The sequence below is a fragment of the Palaemon carinicauda genome, chromosome 8 (assembly GCF_036898095.1).
Source record: "Palaemon carinicauda isolate YSFRI2023 chromosome 8, ASM3689809v2, whole genome shotgun sequence".
NCBI lineage: Eukaryota > Metazoa > Arthropoda > Malacostraca > Decapoda > Palaemonidae > Palaemon > Palaemon carinicauda.
The window spans coordinates 56,705,554-56,725,718 of NC_090732.1; the positions used below are offsets into that span (position 1 = coordinate 56,705,554).

Sequence of the window (20,165 nt, forward strand, 5' to 3'; positions counted from 1 at the left end):
ACACCTCTCAAACACGCATAGTGTTTTCTCTCAAATGTGAATAGTGTTTGATCAATCATTGGAATTTCTGTGGTTTAAGTAGTAAGAAGTAACGTGTATATGTGAGAACATTGACACTGTAAAAATTAATTGGTTTTGTGAGTGGCTCTGTGAGATTTGGTAAAAAAGTGAAGTGTATTTATTTTTGCTTAACCGGTTAAGTTTGGTAATCTTGCGTGAGCTCTAAGGACGTAAAAATAACAGTTACATATATGTAAGTGTAATCACTGTTTATTTACTATAGAGTTAAAGTGTCTTTTTTCATTAATTGTCAAAATTAAATATTTTCATAAATTAATTTCTAGTGATTGTATAATTTTTTTAAAGTATCAATTTTGTCTCAAGTCTAAGGTATAGTTCAAATTTAAATTTCGAGTGATTTGTTTTATTGGTGTTATTTTTCTAATTGTTATTTTTATAGAATATATTTATTTTTGTAAAGTGTATTATTTCGATCACCAATACTTATTTCGGTGCTTTACTTGTATCCCCTGACTAAGAACCAAAACAAGAGGTTGATTTAAGAATAGTTCCCGTTAAAAGTAAAGTAATCACCCAGTCTTTGTTTTGAGTGTAACATAACAAGACCTTTAGATATTCAGTGTTCATATATATTATCGTCTGGGAGTTGCGTATTATTCTCAGAGCTCGGAGGATTTCTCTTGTTTATCAGATTATGTAATAAAAAGCAAGTGAGTTTTGGAGCTCAGGAATTTAAATAATTCGCTAGTCGTAATATATATTTTTGGTGCCCAGACCCTGGGATCGAGCGAGTCTGTTTTTAATATTGGTGATAACAGGGCCGTGTTTTGATTAAAGGTTTGACCAGTTTAGTGTTGATAGGATTCCGTGTATTGTTATGATATATTGTCAATGCCTGTAGCTAACAGATGCTTCCCTAGCATGAACACCTCTCTGACTGCCATCCAAGATTTCAATTTTTTTGTCTTCTTTTTCATAAGAATTACCTATCAATTAAATAATAAACACAAGGCTAAAAATTAGTTTATTCACACATAAAAACTATCTAGTTTATTTAGATTCCACCAAAAAGCAGTATAATTCACTACAACTTATATATTATTTGATAACCATACAGAAATAGGGCCGTGACAGATGTAAACATCATGGGGCCCTACGTCATGGTCGACACACATCATTCTGCGCCTACTTGCCAGGTCTTAATTTCCGAGGTCATCATGCCCACAAAATTGAGAAAGCATTTCTCGATATAAAGTCAAGACAATAATGCGGAATAGATTCTTGAATCCATTTTTCTTAATTAGGTCGGTGTCTCAAACTCTGGTAGTTTCGGTTTCACATTAATCAGAAGCCTAGTTCATTAGTTATATTAAAAAGTAGTGTGTTATGGGCCTTGAAAAAGATAGTAAGATATGAAAAAACAAATGATCCTGACTAGGCTACCCTAAATTGGGGCTGAATAGTTCAGCGAAGAACAACAAAAGAAATAATCTTACCCTTAATAATTGTGTACATTTGGAAAGTATTTCCAAGAAAATATTTAGGTAAATTAATAATACTTTCCATGAAATAAGCTAATACATGAAGCCAGGGATCAAATTCATAAAATCCTGCTAAGCCTAGTAGCGAGCTAAATTTGGGAGTTTGTTGGTTACTAAGCTAGTTGTGTGCTGAACGTTGTTTATAAAACTCCACTAAGAGTTAAAAAGGTGAAATAAATAAAACCAATATGTACGTGGTTTGAATAATCCAATAGGGCACAGTCAAGCAAGCCACGGGATTTTGAAAGACATGACGGAATATTCAATGGAGACAATTGGTTCAACAGAGTACAACTAGGTCTTCCACTGTTCTAGGGTAGAGTTCTCTTGTTTGAGGGTATACTCGGCCACACTATTCTATCTTATTTATCTTCCTTTTTTTATTTTGAAGTTTTTATAGTTTATATATGAAATGAAAGATTTATTCTAATGTTATTATTCTTTAATATCTCGTAGTTTAATTCCTTTCCCCACTGGGCCATTTTTCCTGTTGGAGCTCTTGGGCTTAAAGCGTCCTGCTTTTCCAACTAGGGTCGTAGCTTACCAAGTAATAGTAATAATAACAAATCCATACCTGATCTATGAGACAGACAGGACAGGAGGTGGAAGGGGAGGGGAGGAGAAGGTGCAACGAAGAGGAATTACTGGTATAAATTATTCATGAGGTCACGTGAACCACTTTAACAATCTTCCTATCCTCCAACACATCATCCTACTAAGAGTGGAAGAAGAGAAATCCTTGGAGAAATCTGATCCAGCGCCTTGTGGTTTTTGGTTTGAAGATGTGTTGACAGACATTCAATCTGAACTGAACCAACGGTCCCTTGCCTTCATTCATACCTGAGCCTTTAATTCTCCAAAGGTCCCAGCCCATTCCCATGCCCTCGTGTTGAATGCGTTTTATAACTTCGATGCTTAAAGGCGATTAATCTATTTTTTATCAAATTCTGATAATTAAATTAGCATAATAATAACAACAATACAGAATCAATAAAACACTTTATATTTTTTTGCCATTAATCACAAACTAATATGGATACGGTACAACTTCTAACTTAGGGATTCCTGTCATTGAGAAGAATATTTTAAATATACACTAATAAAAAAATAATAAATCTTGGGGTACTATATACTACTTTGTATTATAAAGATTATTACCTGTACTTCCTTTACAAAGTTGTAATTACATTGACAGCCTTCCAAATTAAAAGGTATCTCTACTGAATTCGATGACTCATGTAAAGAAAAAAAAGTCATTTTAAAATGTCATTTTTTTTACATTAAATGAAGATTCATAAAGTTTGCAATATCTTACCCTCTTACCCTTGTTTTTAATTCTCAGCTTCTATGAATATAAAAAGAAGAAACATATCCCATTTTTGTTATATAAGACATCACGTGATAACTTACATTCCAACTTTCATATCTCTGTGGTAATAAAATTTACTACAGCTAACGTAGTATTTGTACAATATTATCTCATTAGAACATCCGGAAAGCAGAAGTAGGATGCCTAACATCCACTTTCTTCCATTCGATTTTCAAATTAGATCGATTGTGTTACAAGTCGACAGAGATAATGCTGTGAATGAAAACTACAACAAAGGCGGTCATTAAAAAGACAGCACACCTGTATCAACTGTGATTGAAAAAAAATATCACTTTAACGAGCAATTTCATACAAAGTTTCTCCAAGGAAATTACGATAAAAACAACACACGCAGAAGTCACTAAAGTATAGAACGAAACCAACCAATGAAAATAAAGTCAATAGGCGAGATATTTCACGTCACAAATTGTTTTTAATTGGAATATTTTACCCTTCGAAAAACGCATGGAATTATGAAACTGAATATATCATGTATGTACTTGGTTAATAAGTGTGATAACAAAGAAATCTAAATTCGCATGAAATCTCACAGGTTACATTTAGCGTATGATGTTTTTCTCAATCGTTATAGTTAGAAACAGACATACAAAACCCAAAATCACGCAACGTCAGGAAAAAAACGATATCTTTGACCTACACCTAAATATTTCATTAGACCTAATAAGTTTTCCATCGAACAATTCACTGTAATCCACCAATAAACCAATGCAAATATTAAAGAAAAAACGGTATAGTAGTTTTATTTATTTTAAAATATGTTAAACCCTCCTTAGGCAACCAGCCCCTCTATAAAATTTCTCTGGAATTTCTTTTCTACCTTATAATCTTGATAACACTGGTAGATAGTTTAATAATGCTAACACTAACACGTCATGCAATGTCTGCTAAAAAGGAAAGTCATCAATACCTCTTTGTTGATCCAATTTTACGCGTCTAATACAGCGCCTATCAATCTCGCCTTTACTAATTTAACCAATTTACTGTCATGAGGATCAATGCTACTAGATGGCGGCCAGATATGTCTCACTGCAAGAGTTGCTAAAAATATCTGGACAAGAACTGACCCCCTTTGGAAACTGAATCTTGCAACATACAATAGCAGGACCCTATGTTTAGGGAAGAAGATGTTGTTGCATTACTAGAAAACCTGTAATAAATAAATTGGGATATAATGGGATCTTATATGGAGTTAAGAGAGGGCCCTATATTTTGCTTCAGAGGACATGAGAGAAACAAAAAAAACGGAGTGGATTTTCTTATTAATAAAAATCTTTCTGTTATTATAGATGAATTTTGTAGTATTAGTGATAGAATTGCATGATTGATTATCAAACTAAAGAGGAGCATAAACTGAAGATAATTCAAATGTATGCACCAGTAACATTCCATACAAAGGAAGAAATACCAACTTCTTTTAAAGATCTGGAGATATCTTTGCAAAATCATAGGACTTAATTTACAATTGTTTTCGGTGATTCCAATGTTTAAATAGGTCAAAAGAAGAATGGAGAATCAGGTAAATTTGGAAAAGACACAAGAAATGACAGAGATTTGTAGAATTTTCTAAAAGAAATATAGGAAATATGCTGGTAAAATTTGTTAGAAGAAACAGAAGAGACATGCTTATAGAATGTGCTAAAAGAAACAATCTTGAAATCATGAACAACTTTTTATATAAAAAGGAACAGATTATGACATGAAGAAGCCCAAATGAATAAATGAAAAACTATATATATTTTATCCTCTGTGAAAACTTTCACTTGATTAAAGGTGTAACAGTGTTAAAAAAGTTAAAGTCAAGAGCCCATAAAATGATGAGAAGCAAAATTTCTCTAGAGCTAAGGAAAGAAAGAGTAAAAATGACAATTTCTATGTAAATTGTATTTTTCCTAATATACCACGGACCAATGTTATAAGAGGAACTCCTGAGCTTAGCTTCTCGACCAGAAATTCCCGCCCCCCCCCCCCCCACCAGGCCTATCCCCCCCCCCCAACCTTTCTCCACGTGCATGACCCTATCCTCACTTCTTTTCCCAGCATGCCCTGAGAAGACGCCTCAGGCGACCTTACCAGGTCGAGAAATCCCATTCTACTCCTCATCCCGGAAAAAGATTTCTATCAAAGGGGTCTACCATGGGGAAGGATGGGGAGTAAAATGATTGGTCCGTGGTAAGTATGTTAGGAAAAATACAATTTAACTGAAAATTGTCATCGGTTCCAACACGATCTTACCACGAACCACTGTCATAGGAGCCTCAGAATTAGGAGGCAGGGATGAGACCCCTGTAGGAAAGGTGATGAGGGTCGCGGTGGTTAAGACCTGTCGGAAAAAGTGCTACAATTAAGGTAAATCAAATAACAGGGTTAGTTAGCGGAACACTCACCAAGACAACATCTCCTTCCTTCCCAGAGCAGTCCATGAAAGGTAGAGGGAATAGGGATTCGAGCCACTTCTACCCCTCACTGTTCCATATGGATTGTATCGTTTGCAGGTCGTCCTTAGATTCTATGTTGTGAGACCACGATGGGGCCGAGTATGAAACCCACCTGAGACCTGAGACCTTGAGGTAGTGGGCCATGAAGGTCAATTGTCTCGTCCACACCCCTGCTCTCAACACCTGACCGACCGCCATGTTCCTTTTGAAAGACAACGAGGTGCCGATGCCCCAGTCATGTGAGGTTTCAACCTTTGCCACATACGCCCTGCGAATCGTCTCTCGTAGCCAGGAGAAGATCGGATTCTTTGAGATCACCCTCTTCACATTCCCCGTAGTCACAAACAGGCTCCTAATAGTATGGCGGAGGTTGGCGGTCCTGGAGAGGTATTTCACCGGTCATAATAGCAGGTCCTCGGGGTCATTTGACCTGGGGATGGCGGGGCTGGAAAACTCGTCGAACCGTGGGTCTGCTACCGCCAGGTTCTGCATCTTCGCAACGAAGGAGGGGATGAACTTAAAAACCAGTTCCTTCCATCCATGAGTGGGAGACATCCGCTGAGAGGTCATGGAGCTTGCCTACCCTTTTGGACGAGGCCAGGGCAAGGAGGAACACCATCTGCAGAGTGAGTCCCCTGTCCGTAACTTGTCGCAGGGGCTCAAAGGGAGGTTTCTTCAGAGCATCAAGGACCTTGATGATGTCCCACGTGGATGCCTTGAGAACTCCGGGTGAACAAGCTTGCTCGAATCCCCTTAGAAGCGAGAGAAGCTTGGAAGAGCCTATCTGAGTGGCAGTCGTTCTAGAGTACCCCTCCCTTCTTAGCAAGCACTGGATAGTCTCCACGGGTGAAGGAGAGAGTTTTGGGAGATCTTGTGGAACCTCTGGAAGTGTGGCTGCCTTAGCAGGTCTTATCTCAGAGGTAGGGGCCATGGTGGTTCCACCGCAAAGTTCATTAGATCCAAGAACCACTCCTTTTCAGGCCACCAACGTCATCCTTGCCTACCTTGCTCCTCAAAGATGGTTGATGGTCTGACATGGGGGGGAAAAGCGTACATTTCGACGCCGTCCTCCAATGCTGCTGCTAGGTCTGGCACTGGGGAGCAAAAGACTGGCTGTTTTGCTTTTAATCTTGTCGTGAAGAGGTCTAGACAGGGAGAACCTCACTCCTATCACTGTCTTTGCCACCTCCAGGTGCAGGGACCACTCTGCCGCCAGCACTTATTCCCGCCTGCTGAGCCCGTCCGCGACTACATTCCTCTTTTCTGGCATGTACCTGGCCATCAGGGAGATGACATTGTCCTCTGTCCAGGACAGGATCTGCACCGTCATGAATCTGACGTAATCGAAGGCCACTCTTCTCCCGCTAATGAGTTTTCCAGTTCGAGGAGGGCCCTTCGCACTGCCAGAAGTTCGAGCTCATATATGTGGAGGACCTTTTCCTCCATAGACCACAGTCCTGCGGCCGCTTGGTCTGGAAGATGAGCTTCCCATCCCTTCCTGGACATATCCGTGAAGAGGAGGACCTCCGGAGGAGGACCTCCGGAGGAGGATCAAGTAGTAAGACCCCTGCTAGGGTGTTCCTCGGGTCTAACCACCACTAGAGAGCCTCCCTGATTCACTGAGATGGGGGATGTCTCACTGATGAATGTCTCGCTGCTAGGGCCTGTACTTCCTTCAGGTCCCATGTGGCCCCACTAGCCTCTGCCACTCTTTTAGAGATGCTGGTTCTCCATTGATGAGAGGCCTCGCTATTTATTCTAACTTCATGACCCTCTTCCTCGTTGAGAAGGCTTTGGGCTGCCAATGTCCTGGGAGATGGGCAGGGCCAAGGAGAGCCTCGCATCCCTTGGGGCTCTAAACCGGCGTTCCAGACCGGTGGAGTGATGCTACACTTGAGCAGGAGCAGGCTCAAGGAGGTCGTTGAGCCCTCTAATGATGCTGAGGACCCTTCGGAAGGACAATATTTCCTTGACTACTTCGTCCTCTGGGTGGTCCCTTGACCCCTCCTCCAATGCCTACGCTCCAGTAATAGGAGCTTCACTAGGTGGTCCCTCACATGGTGGCGAAAGATTGCCCCAGAAATCCGGTTCCCCTAATGAAAGGACCCTACACCGCTCTTCCTTCCTTCGGCTTCACTTATCCGCTGGAGCAGGTTTCAGAGACAGGGAGCCGTAAGACAGAGTCCTAGTGGAATGACGCCCCATCTCTCGGTCCTCTGGCCCCTCTTGACTCACTCAGTCCTCTGCGGCATTATATATATATATATATATATATATATATATATATATATATATATATATATATATATATACAATATATAATGATGCTGAGGACCCTTCGGAAGGACAATATTTCCTTGACTACTTCGTCCTCTGGGTGGTCCCTTGACCCCTCCTCCTAAGCCTACGCTCCAGTAATAGGAGCTTCACTAGGTGGTCCCTCACATGGTGGCGAAAGATTGCCCCAAAAATCCGGTTCCCCTAATGAAAGGACCCTACACCGCTCTTCCTTCCTTCGGCTTCACTTATCCGCTGGAGCAGGTTTCAGAGACAGGGAGCCGTAAGACAGAGTCCTAGTGGAATGACGCCCCATCTCTCGGTCCTCTGGCCCCTCTTGACTCACTCAGTCCTCTGCGGCATTATATATATATATATATATATATATATATATATATATATATATATATATATATATATATTTATATATATATATATATATATATATATTCTGTCATGCGTAAGGGAGAGAGAGAGCAGTCATACCCTAGTGTGAGGAGGCGTACCACAAGAGGTTCACTTGAAAAGCACACATTCCAACAAATTGCCGACCCCGTGGTGTTGTAGTTAGGAAAGGGGAGACGGTGGATAGTGTTGAATTTTTGTATGTGTGGATATTTATCTAAATATTTAGACATAATTTTTGACGGTTCGGGTATACTTGTATATAAAATATTTACAAAGAATCAGGTATTCAACAACCTACCATATCCACATATATCAGCTAATGAAAAAATCAACAGAGTATGACAAACCACTATTTGACATTTATAGTCTGAGAAAGCTTTTACGTCTGTCAAAACTACAGCAGTAATGAAAGACATTCAAAGACAAAGAATAGATGAATCTTATGTTAGAGCACTTGAAGATATCTATATGGGAAGTACAGAAATCCTAAAACTACAGAAGATAGAAAGTTCTAATTGAGAAAGTAGTTAGGGATACCCAATCTCTTCTAAATTATTAACAGCATGCCTAGAAGTTTTAGGAATTTAGATTTGGAAAATGTAGGAATTAACATACATAAGGAATACCTTATTAACCGTCTGGTGATCTGATAACCCAATAACGCGAGAAAATATTTATTGCCGTAAATGGTCCGATTATGTGAAATGTCGCATCGTGCATAACATATTTTTGGGGTAAATACGAGCGTCACTCAAGGAAAACGAAACTCACACTACAAGTTGGCAGATAGTTGAGAGAAATGTGGAGCCTAAAAGAAAACGGGTAGCAGCAACGCATGCGTGACAGGCCTATGCTGATTTATAAAATGACCTATTTTTTCCAATTTACGTTCTTGTAAAAAATGTTTTCTAGGGAAATTTGTGCAAAGGTTAAAGGTGTCTGGTTTCAGTTCCAGTTCCATCAGAATAGATGCTCACCAGAACGTCAGCCGGTTAAGCGGCCCCCCACCCACACTGGGGTTCCCTACCACAGCAGTGCCCTCCCCAGTAAACACCTTAAACTCACGGGCCCGGGCGGGGACCGATCTGCTGCCATGCGAATGCTTGGCAAACACACTACCACTGTACTAGCCAGGAGGCTAAGTAAACAACTGCAAATTACATGTTTCATACATGATTAGAAAACCCATTCTTTGTACTTTTATATGGTATATAAAACAATATAAAAGCAATAACCCTTCTATATATAAATGTTATCATATTACACCTACCACAAACTTGCAAAACTTATATCGTTATCTAACGGTAAATTGCTGAATATTTTTCAAACAAAACATATATTTTTCTTTATTAAATTTGATGGCCATTTAATCCGTTTTATAATAATGTCTTTAATTTTTCCTTATCTTTATTTGTTAAATCGTACGAACGAAAAACGTCAACATTAGTAGGTCGGAAAATCTGAAATTTTCGCTCCAAAAAGATATTTTTTTTTTTAATTAATTTACTCCTCACTTACTATGACATTTATTGCAAAGAGGTTGCACCACGAGAAATATCCATAATATTACACAATTTATGTATTATAAAAAATACTCAAACAAAACTATTGAATTTTCCATTAATTAAAAAAAAAAAAATATTTATGACTTTTTTTCAAACATTTCAAGTTCGACATGAATCTTCTATTATTTTCTAGCATTCCAGTTATGCTTTTTTCTTTTTTTACATTAGCACAAAGTTCAATCTTTTGCCAATATGATGCAACAAACCAGAAGTCTTAATTTGTTATAGTTTGGACGTACCAATTGAAAAAAATAAGATAAAACTTTTGTTCCCGAATGTCATTTTTCGGGCTAAGCGCCAAAGGATTAACTTAAGATTTGCAAATTACATATTCCTATTTAGTGAATCATGAGAGATATTGCAAAAGATGATAGAAAATCTGAAGAGAAACCTGAAATATAAGACTGAAAATTGATATGGATTAAACTAAGATAATGTTCAATGAAAATACAACGAATAAGGATTATAGATAAACCTCTAGAGATTGTTAATTAATATAAATACTTAGGACAGACAGAATGTCTTTCCACAGGACATGAGACCGAAATTAAAAGAAGGCTATGCATCGGATAAAGAGCTTTTGGTAAACAAAATAAGATTATGAAAATTACAATGCCACTTTCTCTAAAAAGATAGGAACTTAATCAGAAAGTACTACCAGTATTAGCTAATACATCAGAAGACTGAGAAGGTTGAAGCGTTACTAAACCATCAGAATATAAGCTAGTTACAACTCGAAGAGGCATGAACAAAAATAAAGATGGGAATAACACTAAGAACCCCCCCCCCAAAAAAAAAAAAAGAAAAAAAAAAAAAAGAGTAACATAGATACGAGCAAAAAAAAAAAGCTGAGGGACATCCTAAAACAAAATTGTAGGAAAAAGAAATGGACATGGGGAGGATATATAATGAGAATGACAGACAATAGATCGACATGAAGAATAACAGAATGGGTCCCTAGAGATTGCAAACAAAGCAGGGGAAGGATATGTTGGTTTGAGGAGCTAAGAAGATTTTCGGGTACAGACTGGCATAAAAAGATCTCAAACAAACCCTGAGGCCTTTTCCTGCAGTGGACTAGCAACAGGTGATAATACATGCATATATACACACACACGCCTATATATATATATATATATATATATATATATATATATATATATATGTATATATATATAATTAAAAAATATATATATGTATATATATATATATATATATATATATACATATATATATATATATATATATATATATATATATATATATATATATATATATATATATATATATGGGGTATGTGCAGGAATAGGGATAATTAAAAAATACGCTAAAGATACGATTGACAAACAGGTTTAATAGGTAATGAAAGGATGATGTGTGTGTAGGTGTGTGTGTATATATATATATATATATATATATATATATATATATATATATATATATATATATATATATATATATATACATTCAAATAAGCCATATATTTTTCATTTAGTATGTTTGGATTCTCTTACCGACCTCGGGATCAGAGCCCCAGACGAAACTACTCAAAGACAATAGCTTCTGCCCAGCCGGGAATCGAACCCTAACCCACGAAACTTGTATCAACAGTGACATACCACTCGACCAAGTGGTATGTCGTTGTGGATACAAGTTTCGTGGATCAGGGTTCGATTCCTGGCCGGTCAAAAGCTATTGTCTTTTAGTGTTTTCGCCTGTGGCTCTGATCCCGAGGTCGGTAAGAGAATCCAGACATTAATGTATCAAAAATATGGCTTATTTGAATATGAAAAACACGTCTAAATGTGGAAAATTTATCATATATATATATATATATATATATATAGACTGTATATATATATATATATATATATATATATATATATAGATATATATATAGATATATATATAGATATATAGATATATATATATATATATATATATATATATATATATATATATATATATATATACTGTATATAAATGAAGAATTGGCAAAACACAAGGAAGGTGTCTATGATTCATCAAGGAGGTTTTGAAATGAGGGCAGAAGGCTGAAAGGATATAAAAACAGCAAATGGAAGACAATGTTATTAAGATTACACGTAAATAGAATTTTTTTGAGAGTGGGGTTGAGGGACAGAAATGAATCTGGAAAACAATAACAGTTAATGACGGTTTAGGAAAGCATTTAAACATCAAAAATCGTAGCAGGGGAAGATAAATAGAGAAAACATCGAGCAAATTGCTCGCATGATAGAAAAGACTGGTAAAACAGGGAAGACTGTAGTTAATGTAAAAATAACTGATAAAAATTTAAACAATGTTGTAATTGTGAATGTGTATGACCAGGGAGTGTAAGGAGACCCTAGAAAAGAGATAAAATTCATCGGAATGAGTGAAAGGAATAATTATATGATGGAAAGGACCGCATACTTTCTCTAAAAACTCACTGCAAGAGTAAAATAATTTAGAACAAATGATGTCAATTTCAAATCTATATATCAACAAAATATAATACTGTATTAGATTCAAGAACTCTCCACCCCCCACCCCCAATATTTGACAGTTACATTTATTACGTTGGCCTTCGTGAAATGATGTTTCTAGAACCTCCTCGAATTACCAATGGTTATTCATATTGCAGTCTCCTTCATCCGACCTCGTGAGACTTATGAACGACTCTGTCTCGACCCATCAACATGGTAAATGACGGGGCAATATGACAACGTTTAAGGGCGTCTAATCATAGGAAGATGAGAGTGCAATTAGTTACAATGGAGATCGATATATATATATATATATATATATATATATATATATATATATATATATATATATATATATGTGTGTATATATATATATATATATATATATATATATATATATATATATATATATATATATATAAATCATGAAGATACTGTATAAACTGTAGTATGCTCATCCTAAAGGGACTAGAGAGAAAGATTGGTGAAAAATTGAGAGATGAACAAGCAGGATTTCGAAAAGGTAGAAGTTGTACTGACCAAATTTTCATTATAAAACATGTTGTACAACAATGTGTAGAATATAGAAATCCACTTTTGGTGACATTTGTGGACTATGAAAAAGCCTTTGGTAGTGTGCACCGGCCAATTTTGTGGAAACCTCTGCGTTATTATGGAGTTCCTCTTAAGTATGTAAATTTGATTAAGTCTGTACATGACCATAGCAAGGGCAAAATTAATGTTAATGGAGCCCTGTCATGTGAATTTCCATGAAACAGTGGTGTACTCCTAGGGAATATGTTGTCACTTAATGTTTATCCTCCTCATGGATTTTATAATGTATAGATCAGTTGGGGATGGCGGAGAAGGATTGAACTGGATTGGTAACAGGAAATCAGTGGACCTAGGATATGCTGATGACGCTGTCCTTATTAGCAACATTCGAGAGGACTTGCAAAGCTTGCTAACCAGAATACATGAAATATCACATGAGGTTCTGCTTAAGATAAATAGAAGAAAAACAGAGATGATGAGAACGGAATATGCAATGGAAGATGAAATATCATTGGAAAGAGAAAGGATTACTGAGTTGGAATCATTTAAGTATTTAGGAACTATGATAGCTGATACAAGGTCTTTAGAATTGGAGTTTATTGAAAGATTGAAAAAAAAAGCAAATCAGATAATGGCCAGCTTAGGTAAAATATGGAAACCAAATCGCTTAAAATCACATATGAAAATCATGCTACATATCAGTTTAGTGAGATCAGTGTTACTGTATGAACACGAGCTGTGATATGACAATGAAACAATATACAACAGATTTTGTAGATTTGAGAACAATGCTCTCAGAAAAATATTGGGAGTTGAATGGCAGGACAGAATTAGTAATGAAACTATAACAGAGATTACTCAAGATGGTTTGGACATGTTCTTCGCAAACACCAAGAAAGATTAGTTCACCAAACTTTCAACTGGGCTCCACAAAGCACTAGAAAAGTTGGAAGGCCCAGGCCTACATGGCTGAGGACTATGAAGCATGAAGTAGATGATGACTGGAGAAATATTGATTTAAAAGCTTAAGATAGAGACGACTGGCGAAATTTAACAGAGGGCTTCTAAGTCAATATGCGTAAGAGGAGATGATTTATATATATATATATATAAATATATATATATATATATATATATATATATATATATATATATATATTATATATATATATATATATATATATATATATATATACTGTGCACATCTGTGTGTGTGAGATCTAAAAAAAAATTTCTCTCTCTCTCTCTCTCTCTCTCTCTCTCTCTCTCTCTCTCTCTCTCTCTCTCTCTCTCTCTCTCTCCTTTTTTCACATATTTCTAATAAACTTATGACCATCTACACATACGGCTATGTTAATTGAGAAATGTTTCAATCACTTATTCATGGTCAACCATTAGAAAAAAAAAATCGCAAGGGAATCATGCTTTAACAATCAAACACCATAAAAGCTGGAGGTAATTTTGTTTCATGAAAAAGTAATCCAATTCATAAATTAAATTCATATATATATATATATATATATATATATATATATATATATATATATATATATATATATATATATATATATATATATACTTCTACATATGTAAACAAACAAAAAGTATCATTATGTTGACCAATCATTATACACAAGATATACATGAGATAATTCTTCAAAAAAGAAATACGTGGGTGCATTTCAAATATACAGTATGTTGTACTGATAATAAACGTAAGCGCACAACTTCAAACAAGGTTTCATGCTTATTTCAAGGAATAAAACAGTATATTTAACTCCGCGAGGCACAGTACACGACTTTAGATTCGAACCCAGTGGACGCAAGAAAAAGCATAATGGAAATTATTAATAAACAGAGAGGAAAACTGGAGTAGGGGAGCAGGAAAACCTCTATTCTAGCACTTTACCTACGAAACGTAACCTATGCGTTTTCGAAAGGGTTATATATACTCAGGATGGCAGTGGCTTGAATACTCCTAACAGCCACCCATTGAGATACTGCCGCTAGAGAGTTATGGGGACTTTTGACTGGCCGGACAGTACTAAGTTGAGTCCTTCTCTCTGGTTACGGTTCACTTTCCCTTTGCCTACATACACCTGACAACATTGAGATTAACAAACAATTCTTCTTGTAGAAGAGACTCTTCAGCTATGGTAAGCAGCTCTTCTAGGAGAAGGACACTCCAAAATCAAACTATTGTTCTCTAGTCTTGGGTAGTGCCTTAACCTCTGTACCATGGTCTTCCACTGTCTTTGGTTAGAGTTCTCTTGCTTGAGGGTACACTTGGGCACACTATTCTATCTTATTTCTTTTACTCTTGTTTTGTTAAAGTTTTTTCATAGTTTATACAGGAGATATTTATTTTAATGTTGTTGCTCTTCATAAATTCTTTTGTTTTTCCTTGTTTCCTTTCCTCACTGGTTTATTTTCCCTGTTGGAGCCCCTGGGCTTATACCATCCTTCTTTTCCAACTAGGGTTGTAGCTTAGCAATTAATAATAATAAAGTAAAAAAAAAACACACACACACGTTAAAGCATTGTTAAATCCCATTAGATCAAACCAAAAGAATAGATCAATCAGTTTCATTCAAAGGATCATCTGGTCTATAGCCCTTTTTCGGTGATCAATTGGGATGCAGACAGTTGGTGTAGATGGCTATTTATTATTAACTATTATTAACTTTTTGCAAGTTCGTGGAATAGTCCATCTTGTAAAAATCCTAACTCTCATAGGGCTGCTCCCTAACTTGGGGTGTTCTACTCCCAATCATATTTGTCCTCATTGCATAATGATTGAAAGGTCATTTTACCCTGCATAATGTCTTCTCTTTCCTAATCAGGCGAACGTTAAATAAAATATACAAATACACACAACTGAGGAGTCGAATGTTTTTAAAACTTCTGCAGAGTCCTCTAGAAGAGTAGTTAAAGGGTATGTCTAAACATACTTTCTACAAATAATCACTTGAAATGTGTTAATTACATGACAGCCTTTTCATGATAAATTCATGATTTACACAATAAACATGGAAAGAATTTATCAATATTGCATTTGCATCCAACGAAGTGAAATATTATGATCCATTAATGACTAAATGATCTTAGTGTCAAATGTTATATAACGTTTACGCTACAATGCGTTTCATTACCTCAGAGTAAGTCTGATCTGCAAGATTTCGTTCATGTACTAAATTTAAGGTTATATTTCCAAAAAGAGGATAAAAATCCCAGGATTGACACATTCTTAATCAACTCATACACAATTCATAGTAAATGCATGTGTAATACTGTCTTCAGTGACTATGTCATTAGCTTCGAATCTAAGCACTTTTTCGCATAGCTTCTGAATTGCGATATGCACTGTTAATAGAAATTTCTGACCTTATGGACGCTGCGTGAAGCCTTCATGTTCACATCAAACGTAGAGGGTAAAAATTTTGCGTAAAACTACAATAGGATACCAGATGAATGTTTTCCGTGTTTATAAAACTATAAATGATACCGAATTAAGGTTTAGATACTTTGTTCTACCATTATTGAAATATAGTTCTACAGTCTGGGTGACAGCAGATTCCAAGCAAATTTAGCTGTTAGTAATGGGTATCTTTAGTCCATCATCAGATGATTTCCTTTTTCTTTCTTATACTGTAAAGTGTAATCATTTCCCGTTACAGATGCTGATGCTAAATAGTACTAATATCAATCGACTTTATTTTCACGTCCAGAACCTGTTGCAAAAACTGCTCGTACCCTATTTTTACTAACAAGAAACGCTTTGGAGCGTTGATAAAAATGTGGTCATAATCGGACCAATAAACACCACAATAAACATTCCTGGATACCAGAGATGCGATCAACTCCCAGTCAAAGACACAGAAAGTAACCCTGTTCCAAAAGGTGGGATCTGCCAATAAACACTCGTTGTCAAATGTGACACATAATATAATGAAACAATGTGGGTAAGACTGTAAATCACTTTGAACCACAAATTTATTCTTAACAAACTTGTATGGTTCACTCCTTTTCAATTACATAGAAAATGAACACCTGCCAATCATGAGTAATATTTCTTATCTTTCATTTAGCCGTGCACTGCATATTGTTCAGAGCTTTTGTGATCAGCAGCAGTCAAATACTAATTGCTTGATAAAAGCTAGAGTTCCATTAAATTTCTTATTTCGGATCTTAGTATGAATCTTAAGCACACCCGGTCGATAAGTCCACTATGCATACTCTTTGAAAATTTTCTTACTTCTGACATTCTTTGCCTTCTGATTTCGTGGTTAATTCTTAATTTAAAGCGCATGCTCAGACACAAACTGACATAGCCTATACATACATACAACGAACATACACTCGTACACATATATACATAATATATATATATATATATATATATATATATATATATATATATATATATATATATATATATATATATGAAGTACAGCAATACTAAAACTACACAAAGATAGTGAGAAAATTCCTATTGATAAAGGAGTTAGACAGGGAGACCCCATCTCTCCTATATGCCTAGAAGTTTTTAAGAATTTAGATTGGGAAAATGTAAGAATTAGTATTAATGGGGATACCTCAACAACTTAACATTTGCAGACTACATAATTGTTCTTTGTGAGTCATGGGAGAAATTACAAAAGATACTAGAAAATGTGAATAGCAAAGCAGAAATGTAGGAATAAAATGAATATGAGTAAAACCAAGATAATGTTCAATAAAAAAGCAGAAAGAACAAATAAAAGTTATGGACGAGCCTCTGGAGATTGTTAATGAATTTAAGTATTTGGGACAGTCAGTAGGCTAAGTGGTTCCCCAGGACACGAGATCGAAATTAAAAGAAGGATAAGCATGGGATGGACAGCTTTTGTTAAACAAAATGAGAATATGAAAATTAGAAAGTCACTTTCTCTAAAAAAGAAAAGTATTTAATGAAATAGCCCTGCCAGTATTAACTTATGCATCATAAACCTGGAGCCTTACTAAAGCCTTAGAACATAAGCAAGTTACAACTCAAAGAGCTATAGAAAGAATAATGATGAGTATAGCACTAAGAGACAGAAAAAGAGCAACATGGATACAAGAGCAAACTAAACTAGAGGATATTCTAACATGTAACAAAAAGAAATTGACATGGGCAGAACATATAATGAGAATGTCAAAAAATAGAGGGCCATTAAGAATAACAAAATGGGTCCCAAGATATTGTAAATTAAGCAGAAGAAGGAAGAGAAGACGATGGATCGACGAACTAAGGAAGTTTGGGGACGTGGACTGGCACAGAGAGACCATAAACAAACAAAAGTGAAAGGAAGTCTTTGGCCTTTTTTTCTGCAGTGGACCAGTAACGGCTGATATATATATATATATATATATATATATATATATATATATATATATATATATATATATATATATATATATATATATATATATACATAAGTAGAACAATTCCTTACTCTGACATGGAAACGAATGTTAAATAAAAACCTTCTATTCGAGAAATTGCTTTTGAGTGATAATCCTTATGAAAAATGACTCGCTAAATATAGGCATTAACATCTTTAAATCTATTCTGAAATATAAAATTTATGCAATTTAAGATTATTTAATCTTTTCTGAAGTAAAATAAAGGAAATTTTCGGCAAAAAAAAATGGGTGGTTCCTTATAACGCCCCCTACAGTATACTCCTAGCCCATATAGCCTAGCCTATGTGTGTATATATATATATATATATATATATATATATATATATATATATATATATATATATATATATATATATATATATGCATTAAATAATTTATAGATATATACTGTATATATATATATATATATATATATATATATATATATATATATATATATATGGCCAGTATATATGTACATATATATGTATACATATACATACATATATATATATATATATATATATATATATATATATATATATAATTAAATTTTTGCAGCCAGAGTATTGGTTACCAACAACGACAGCAAGTTCGAGAGCTTTCAAATATGCAGCCCCAAGATTTATACAACAGGCTACCACTTGACAAAGAAGGCTGGTATTTCTTGTTTTCCAGTGTTATGATAGTGTAAATCTAACTGATTCAGATTCGTCTACTTAAGTGCACATGATTTTGAGGTTTTGTTCATGTGGAGTCGATTGTACTACAAAACATGAACCTACATACGCTTATTCGACCTCATAGGCCTATTATTAAGGAGCAACTTGTACGTCCCTAGGCCTAGTCCTAAGAACAATAAATATGGTAAAGTGAAAAGTAAATATCAGCAGATTTCAATAGAAGATAAGCCCAAAACTCAGCTTATGAATAATATCAGGGATGGGAGGGGTCAAATTCATTATTATCTATTAAAATGAGGTCTGAAGAAATTACAGGTGGGTCTATGGGACGGTGGAAAGGAGAGATTGGATAATAGCATTGGGTCTGGGTCTTGGTCGGGGCCGGGGTGGGATTTGTGGAGGAGGAGGATTGCCCGGAGAAGACGAGGGAAGACAGGTATGCTGGGTGGGTGGATGAGAGGAGTGGAACTTACGAATGGGTGGGGTGGGTGGGTGATTGTTCAGGAGAGGACCTACTCACCGTTGCTGGGTAGTTGTGCGAGATGTTCTTGGTTTGCGATGTTATGTTGCACCAGGAACTGCAAAGCCGGCGAACAACCTATAGGATCATCGGCATGACTTAGGTTGGCTTGTGCACCAGAGTGCCAACCGCCAGAAATGAATAAAACCACTGCAAAACACCAACGAACCCACATTTTCTTTGCTAAATACTGCCTCTAAAACTTCGCGTCTCCTCTCTCTACTTCTTCTTCCTCCTTTCACAGCGTGTGTTCGTTTCTTTCCACGAACACACTCTTCTTCTTACACCCTTTCCTTTCCTTGCAAGATGTTTCTTATAATGATTAAGACTCCACGTTCTAATTTCCTGATATTAAATTCCTACCCAAATGATTATTAGAATTAATAATTATATTTTCCAACCGTGGTGTAAGTGTGTTTTATCTTAATTTCACTTTAACCCTAGATCTTATTCTGTAACATCGACGCACTTCACGCTATCATAGACGAAAGGTTGACAGGACATAGACGATCCTGTTACAGTCACACACTAACAACTCGCGCACAAATGAGACTTTCTGGCAGCTCTAACCCTATCGATCGCCTTGCCAAAGACATTGTAGAAATTTTCTACTGCAATGGCATGGTAACTGATTAAAATAAATCATATTAAGCATTTGAAAATATAAGAAATAATAGTTTTGATATATGATTACCTTATTGTGGTATAATTAATCTTATAATAAGCTGCCATAAAATTTATCAAAAGAAGAAGGACTCTCTTGCGTCTGGCATTCCCACTCCAAGGGCAAACTATTTTGTACTAGACGCTGATGAAATCGACGGATCTCTTTATCGGCATTTTATTTACTATGC

At 35.8% G+C, this 20,165-nt stretch overlaps 1 protein-coding gene across 1 annotated transcript in view; it reads right to left on the minus strand.

Moving 5' to 3' along the window:
* The window catches only part of dally (division abnormally delayed protein), a 995,610-nt gene extending 975,747 nt beyond the window's left edge, over positions 1-19,863 (minus strand). The window contains exon 1 of the mRNA XM_068378627.1: positions 19,312-19,863. Coding sequence (XP_068234728.1) covers positions 19,312-19,486 — 175 coding nt within the window. The 5' untranslated portion in view covers positions 19,487-19,863. The remainder of the gene's footprint in view (positions 1-19,311) is intronic.
* Positions 19,864-20,165: the final 302 nt, after the last annotated feature.